Source organism: Amblyomma americanum, chromosome 3, assembly GCF_052857255.1.
Source record: "Amblyomma americanum isolate KBUSLIRL-KWMA chromosome 3, ASM5285725v1, whole genome shotgun sequence".
NCBI lineage: Eukaryota > Metazoa > Arthropoda > Arachnida > Ixodida > Ixodidae > Amblyomma > Amblyomma americanum.
In genome coordinates, this window is record NC_135499.1 from 208,181,246 (window position 1) to 208,189,537 (window position 8,292).

At 43.6% G+C, this 8,292-nt stretch overlaps 1 protein-coding gene across 5 annotated transcripts; it reads left to right on the top strand.

Moving 5' to 3' along the window:
- The first annotated feature begins 7 nt into the window (after positions 1–7).
- On the top strand, positions 8–6,604 carry LOC144125954 (ADP-ribose pyrophosphatase, mitochondrial). 5 transcript variants are annotated; one of them, XM_077659791.1, is made up of 6 exons: positions 8–48; positions 613–800; positions 2,293–2,472; positions 4,110–4,221; positions 4,693–4,836; positions 6,111–6,604. In XM_077659791.1, the coding sequence occupies exons 1-6, from the start codon at positions 46–48 to the stop codon at positions 6,339–6,341; spliced, it is 858 nt and encodes a 285-aa protein (XP_077515917.1). In that variant the 5' UTR covers positions 8–45; the 3' UTR covers positions 6,342–6,604. The 5 variants fall into 5 exon arrangements, with proteins under 5 accessions (XP_077515917.1, XP_077515920.1, XP_077515919.1 ...); XM_077659794.1 differs by having other exon boundaries at positions 11–266; positions 2,296–2,472; XM_077659793.1 differs by having other exon boundaries at positions 43–136.
- The last annotated feature ends 1,688 nt before the right edge of the window (positions 6,605–8,292 follow it).

Sequence of the window (8,292 nt, forward strand, 5' to 3'; positions counted from 1 at the left end):
CCTTATAGAACTTATCATCATCAGTAAGCCGAGGCTGGTGGCAGGATGGTAGCGGCGCCTGTCTTATCTACGGTTGTAGAAGAAACTATTGTAGCGTTGGAGCAAAAACCCAGGAAATATAAACTTCGGTTAACCGGTTAACATTCATTTGAGTGGTTCGTAGCTGTGTCGGCTGTGTCGTCCCAAGTCCTCACAGTGTCATGTCGCAGTAGAATTAGCGTTTAATGTGGTCACAAAGGCTACTGAGAACTTGTTTCTGCCTTTCTGTAAGCGAACAAGTTTGTGTGCTGGTGCTCAAATATTTGTAATACAGTACACGGAGACAGACAAAGCCACCGGAGAGGCGCTGGCTAACAACTAAGCCGTCCTCGTAGCACACTGTAAAGCCTGTAGTTCTTTGCATGAAAAAATATTTCCTCTGTGTACCGAAGTTGACTGTGTGGAACCGCGCACATATGCGTTTTCTCTTCGCGCGAAATGCTTCGCTCATTGTGCGCGCTTTCTAATCTTGTAGTATCCGCATTAAAGTCCTTCGTTGTTAGCGCTTGCAGTGTGTCTGTCTCTGTGTTATTTTTTTTTATAAGTCGTTTAAGTCATTTTGTTGCCCACTAGGCATTTGGTCCGAAGACGATGCGTGCCCACTTCAAATGTCGAGGCGCAACCTATCCAGGAACTGATGTTCTGCGCTTGCCTGTGGCCGACGACAAGGTGCCCTGGACGGTGGAGTGGCCTGAATATAAGCCACCGTCGTACAGCATACCAGGCCTTGCATCAAAGCCCTGGGCAGACCCTGAGATAGGGTGAGATGTTTTAAGCATGCCAGATAGAGCAGTATATTATATGTAATTCCTTTCCCTACTCTCACTGGAAGCATGTCTGAAGTTATGTATCATATTATGTTAGTTTTCTGACTTCTGGCCGCTCACTTTCATTATTACCTGTGAGCACTGACATAGCATTATGTGGCTGCAAACAATTTCTAATAAACGAGTGGCATATCCATAGGATATTGTTCAGTTCGTGACCGACACATCCACAGATGTTGGTTACATATGGACAATGCAGCTTCCTCCAATCTTTCAGGCCACGGCCCTACCGAAGAGGATTACTGACCACTTTACCAATATTAACAGCTGCAATTGCTGGCAAAATGTCTTACCTACCTTTGAAATCAATCCTATGCCAGCAACTATGGAAGTCCATCTTGAGTGGGAATCTTGGAGTTGATTGGCTGATTTCGAGTGGTTCTGCTTACATGCCCATATATGCGGAATTGGTCATTTTCTACTTAACAATCATAGACTGTGGGGAGTCCTCATAACAATCCTGGTGCAGTGGTTCGACGTTTCAGCGATGCGCCATTGCCCTGGCAGGCGGCTGTTTCGAACACAGCCACTGGTGAGGCTTGTGAGACCCAGGTTCCTCTTTCCAAGTAATCTCTCACAACCAATCATTCATTTAACGGCCACCTGACATAGTGGGCAGGTTGTGATGATATCACAAGGTCAAGTGACCTTGGCGGCAGGTGGGCCACGTGCCTTTCTCAACACACCAGGGTTGCCAATGAATGGCACACTTAACACTGTCACGTTAAACCTCGGCAATGTCACTGCTTTTGGGTCACGTGGTCTCCTCCTCACCAATGAGAACAGAATATTGCCATGTTCACCTGCTTGCATATGAGAGCATGCTACCGCCATGGTGGCTTAGTGGTTATGGCACTCGGCTGCTGACCCGAAAAACGCGGGTTTGATCCCAGCCGCTGTGGTCCAATTTTGATGGAGGCGAAATTCTAGAGGCCCGTGTGCTATGCGATGTCAGTGCACGTTAAAGAACCCCAGGTGGTCTAAATTTCCGGAACCCTTCAGTACGGCGTCGCTCGTAGCCTGAGTTGCTTTGGACCGTTAAACCTCCATAGACCATAACCTAAACATGCTGTCTGTAGCACGTTATCTTGGCAGTGGAGAGGGCCCTCTTGAGGGGAGAGGGGCACAGTACTAATGTCATAGTAAGTCCTTTGTCCTAGGTGAGAGCAAAAAGTCAACCAAGTTTCGCAACAGTTGCTAATATGTAGTGTGTCCAGCATATACCACGAGGTACCTCCAGTTTACCAAACCTCCAAAATGGTTGTGCTTGGGTCCCATGAGGAAGCAAGCCTATTCAGTAGCAACCTGTCTGCACAGGTGGGGTTGCAAGTGGGAGTTCAGCCTATGCTTAAATTGCGTGTTCAAATTCTGTGGGGGAAGCAGGCTATGGTAATTATGCTATTCATCTTTTTTTTCCGTTCGACAGAAGCCGCTTTTGTCCTGCCTGGAATGCACTGGATGGAAGTGTTGACAGACGAAGCCATGAGGGAGCGTATGCTGTGCTGGATGGAAGGCCACAAAACCCCCACGGAAGGACAGGACTCTCTGGACGAGGACGTCTCGGGCGTTGGGGACCAAACCATGCAGCAGATCCACTTGTAACTAGGTGCGTTAACTACAGCATGCTGTGGCTACAGGACTGTGGAAGCACAGTAAGATAATGTACACTGCAAAGGCTTATGTAGTCATGTAGTGACCCATATATATTTACATGTGACGGCTGAGTTGTAAAACAGCAAGTTTGAGATGTGTGAGAAACTTTGAGCAGCTATTACCATGTAAGGTAGTCTCGAAATGTCCTAAGTATCAAGCGATGACCTGTTGAAAGCTTCAACCTGTACAGCTTGAGCCCACTATTTTGTTTCTAGAATCCGTGTTGTTTCAATGCCGCAGTTGTTACACTGCTGTTCGCAAGAGGCAGCACAGCTCGGAAAAAATATAACAGCATTTAAATATTTTTAATGTAGTTATAATTGCCCATTTTAATACATTATCTTCAGCATTGTTAGGTTGGCACCACTGGGTGGGGATACCATGTAGTCCACCTTGCACACGGTGGGTGGAGACACCATGCCCTGTTGTGCACCATGTACACCATTGCTGGTGGGCATCTACTCATCAGTTTTCGCTTTGGCTTAGACTGCGCTGCAATTTTGGGGAATTGATTAGGCTGGGAGCTAGCATCAACAGACTTCGCCTCAGAAAATAGCAAGCCATTGTCTGACGGAGCTTAGATGACCACGGATTTGTGCAGACGATGACTGACCGAGTACAAAAAGGACAGACCACTGACCGGTGTCATGAGTGTGTGGTGGAAATGTAAAGACTGCCTGCTTTTACTGCAATATCAAATAAATGAGGATTTATAACGTTAATTTGGCATTGAAAATAGCGTAGAACAAACTGGAGTGCAATCATCCACATCTCGGTAAAATATCACTGATTTGTTTTAAATGCACACTGTTAAAGGGTTCCTCGTGTTTTCTTAAAGTTTACGCTCTCTTCGGTGTGCCCCTCAAATAGAAGCAACACATTCTTCGCATCGCTAAAGATGTAGTTCTGGATTTTGTCGCTAAATAGTGCCACCATGTTTTGAATTTCTTGGATAAAGCAGCAACGCAGTCCACTAAAACTTTCGTCGATGAGGCGTGTGGCACTGTGGCGCAACTGCTTTGGGTATGAAAACTGAAGCGGATGCCACACTATATTAAAAATGCCTAATTACTGTCTGAGGAATGAGATTTATTTATATTCTGGTACATTGCTCCTGCCAATGTGCAATCACCGTCGCTTTCACTGATCATTGTTTCCAGTATCAGCCTTCATAAAAACGGGCACTTGTACTGATAGAAAAATTCTCGGTAAAAATTGTCTACAGCGTTTCTAACAAAACTGTTATGCAATCGAGCACCTTAGACAGCAAGCCTTTCGTTGCGTTGAAAAAAAAATTGGGTGCTTAAAATTCAATGTTCTGTTCCGTTAAGCTGCCCCTACTTTTCCCCTTGAAATGTTGCCAGCCCATATGAAACATATTGTTCGCTCCTCACCTGACTCTTTCTTCCAAGAGCTGCACACATATCGGCCTATCCTGCCGTAGCCTCACGAGAGAGCAATATGTAAAAATAAAAAATACAAATTTCGGCTGTACCACTTCAAAGTGCTGTAATATACAGGATGCTTTTAACAATGGAATCTTATATAGCAGTTGTAAGCAGAGCAGATGCTTTGACTTTTCTCTGCTAGGTGGAAAAGAGATGCAGCAGGCAGTGTGGTCACGAATGACTGCAGCCAGCTGCCAGTGCTGCAGTTTGTGGCTATTGCAAGAAAAGACTCAGGCGAGTGGGCTATACCTGGGGTGAGTGGAGCTTATTCAAGCACCTTCTTGCATAGCATATATAAACTGCTTTACAGGAAGCCGCATATTGTAGCAAATGATTCTGAGCTCCTGAAGTATTCAAGATCAATACATATAGGTGAACACTATCATAGTTTTGAGTTATCTTTGTTGTGTACTAAGGAATGCGTCTTCTCATCAGGATGTGTTGTAACAGCAGACCTACAAAACGAATTCATGCACTGTTTTGACTTGCTCGTACAATCTCCAGCTGCAACTAGCTATTTGCAACTCATGAAATGTGTACCCATGTTCTTGCAACTGTGAAGTCATTAAGCACACCACCCTTTGCTAGAAATCTTTGTGTTACACATCAATTCTTCTGCAGTATCTCTAGAGTTGGTAAGATATTATGGCTTGTAAGTTTCTCTGCGCATGCATTAAATGCAAAAAAAAAAAAAAGAAGAAGCTAACGTGAGGTTCATTCTGCAGGGAATGGTGGATCCTGGGGAGCTGGTGAGTGCTACATTGCGGAGGGAGTTTTGTGAGGAGGCCATGAATAGCCTGTCCCTGAGTGAGCAAGACAAGCAGAAACTGGAGAAATCTCTAGAGTTGTTCTTCAGCAAGGGCATTGAGGTAAAGGCCACTGACAGTGTGGGGTAACTATAGGCTTAATGAAGACCTTACACAGTGTTTCTGTGAGAGTTTCCAGGCGTGCTGCTCATTGCAGCATGACCATCACTCACTTCATTCTTGCCTATCATGCACCTCTGAACAGCATGCACGACATGGCAGTAGCCAAAGTGGTCACTTGAAGCAAAAAACAGGCATGCCTGCAAGCATGATAGGACATGCATGTGCACGCAAAGGGCTCTAAGGCAGGAGTGTGCCACCAGAGGGTGCTGCAGTGCATTTCGACCACTTCTCACATGCCTAAGCTTATTTGTGATCAGCTGAACATGTATGTGTACTATCAGAGTCAGATAAAATGCTAACAGGAGAATTAAAATTCGAACAGGAAACAAAAAGATCTAAATGGCATGAAGACCGTTCTTTTGAAGTGTTAATATAACTCACCTTATTTTCTCTCAAGCAGCAAATATTTTTTGCCTTATTGTGTCTGCATTTCAACTCCTCCTGCCTCATTCCGTTTGACAATGGCCATATATGTGTGAGCCATGTGCTCATTAGTTCCTTATGCAGGGCGTTAAAGCAGTGCACTGAGCAGGAAATAAAGTGACATTAACTACTAGATTCTATAGACAATGCCTGTGCGCGAGAGCAGACACATGGGCCTATAAACTGCACAAACACAAGTGCCTCACCTTGAGTCCAGCATCTGTTGTTTGATTTCACTTTGATCTGCAGTACACGGCTCTAGTGCTCTGCACGAGATTGCCGAGCTCTGCACAAGGCATCAGCACCAGCATTATTCCTTTGGGTTTCTTTTCTCGTGTGCACCACCATTGTGTGTATCGAAAATTTTTAGTCACTATGAACCATCTAGCATGCAGCAAGATTTATCTGGGAGTAGTATCATTTTCCCAGAGTTTCCAGCTGTGCTTGAGCAGATCTTAAGCCACACCTGTGCTGGCTTTACTGAACATTCAGAAAACATTTTGCTGGTGCGCTCAGTGCAAGCTTCCTTTAACTGAACCTGTTAAAGTGGCCATTAAATGTTGTCTAAGTCTTCATTAGCCACATCACCTCATTAAGTATATTATTTGAAATGAGGTCCGCTTACCATTCTGGAGCTGGAACATGTGCTTTTTATTTCTGTGCTATTTCTGATCAATTGGTTAAGCATCGGATATGGTCACCACATGGTACATAATTTACATTAGACATGGTGGTTTCCAAATTGTCACCTCAAGTCCTTATTATACATACCTGTTACTCGCCCCTTACAGGTATATAAAGGCTATGTAGATGACCCACGAAACACAGATAATGCTTGGATGGAGACAGTAGCCTTCAATTTTCATGATGAAAATGGCAATATCACGGGCAAGTTCTCACTTGAAGCCGGCGATGACGCAGCCAAGGTCAGGTGGACAGACATTGACAGGGAACTTCGCCTTTATGCCAGCCACTCAGACTTGGTGTACAGGGTAGTCCAGCGTCTAAAGGCACACTGGTGACCTGCCTTGCTTGAGCCATGTGCAGATGTAGGCTGCTGGCAGCAAAAAAAGCGTTTTTTCCTTTCTGTCTCTTGCTATTTTTCCAGGCCAGCTATAATGATATAGGGTCTCTGTGAATTTGCTGATACTTTCTTGTTAAATTAGCTTGACGAGAGCTCAGAAAGCTTGGTGAAGTTATGAATGCATAGTGCTTCACCAAATGTAGATGTATGCAGCCAAAGTTGTATGTTCTACTCGAAATAAACTCACTTTTTCAGATCTAATGTATTGTCTTTATTCACAAAGGTGCTCGAGTGATTTGTGCACTCTAAAAATTATTGCACTGTAGCATGAATTGTACAAATTGCAGAAAGGACAGTGAAGGCTAGGATGTGGAAATTCAGACAACCGTTACATTCTAAATTGCTTCTGTGCTTTCCAGCAAGAGTTTGTTACTCTATTACGTCAGTATGGTTGCCGCTGTGCCCTGCCTTTTGAAAGGTCTGCATATTGATTCATAACTGACAGTAATTTGTAACGTGTGCAGATACAGTGGCAACTGAGCCAATGGCTGGTGGGGCAATTTACAAGTAGTGCAAATTGATGCAGTTAGCAGCACAACTAAAATGCAGAGCTAGTGAAAAACTAAGTTCTTGGTAAGACACATACATCCACAATAACCAACTAAAGTGCCATGCTAACATTACTGTAGCATATAGTACACACTATCCCTATATTTCTTTGTGTATACTTCATGAAAATGTTAAGAACTAAACCACATCTTCATTGCGATTTCTAGGTACTCTGTCTCAGCAATGAAAAAATTAGTGATTCAAGGGGGCTGTTTCAAATATGCTTACTGTTAAGGCTGAGTGGCCAAGTTTGTTCAGTATGCACAATGCTGTTCAGTATGCTCAATGGACAGGACTATTGTGTGTATGCGGCAAGCAGGCAGCTAGCATGAGCATTTTGCATGTGTTCTTCATAGTGAAAAGCACTTTTTGGCTCTTCTGTGCAAACAACATAACGGCCTGTAGGTCCTGACAAAGTAATTCCTGCATTGCTGGTAATAATCTGTGAAAAACTGTCTATCATGTTTGTGAATTTATTGCCACTGGCTTAAGAACAGAAAACAACACCCTGAGCTATATCTGCATTGCACAAACAAAAATAGTGCAAATAATTCTTGCTCTCGCTCCCTTTTGGTCAAGTTAGCATTTACGTAATGAAGTGTCTGTAGGTTAGCAAACATGCAAATCTGTGTACTGACTGCTGCGTTGTTCACAGGATAGATACGTATATATGCTGCTCCTGGCTAAATGGCCAGCTTTTTCAGCTTCAAATTTTTGCACAGAGAGTGGATTTTATTTAATACTATTCTTGGCATGGCTGTTCTAGCCATTGTGAGAATGGAATTTCTGGTCTCATATATGATGCATATACTCTATTAATTCTGCCTGGATAAGGCAGATGCTACATAGAGCCTAACAAAGCCCACCGTCAAACATCAGCTGTTAAAAAAATTTTGCTTAAACAAACCAGCAGTTTTGTCAGCTGCAGTACTGAAACCTGTCCCGAGCAATGCAATAGTAGGTAGATATGTGGACAGGCCAAACATGCTCATTCAGACAATGCGTGTCACTCGGTTTTTGTACATTGTCATATTGCTTATCAAAGCACTGGTGTTGGTTAACTTAGCATGTTTGTTATCCAGGGAAGATAATCATTCACCCTACTTTGACAGGACTCTGCATTCCGGATTTCTTCAATGCTACTTTTAAAACATTTTGTGTGTGCATCATAATTGAGCATGAGCATACAAAAACAAGCTCAGCATAGAAAAAGACTAGTCAGTCTACCCACAGTTTGTATACATAATGTCAGCATCTGGGACTGGTCATCATAGAAACATGGCAAGTAGCTTCAATGAGTCTCACAAAACTGTCTGGGTCACAGTGGGAATCTAATCACT

Excerpts from the sequence above, each read along its gene's own strand:
- LOC144125954 (XM_077659790.1), top strand. The coding sequence starts at position 225 with ATGTGGTCACAAAGGCTACTGAGAACTTGTTTCTGCCTTTCT. Across the intron at positions 267-612 it reads GAACTTGTTTCTGCCTTTCT|GCATTTGGTCCGAAGACGAT; the intron begins GTAAGCGAACAA and ends GTTGCCCACTAG. Across the intron at positions 2,473-4,109 it reads GCAGATCCACTTGTAACTAG|GTGGAAAAGAGATGCAGCAG; the intron begins GTGCGTTAACTA and ends TTTCTCTGCTAG.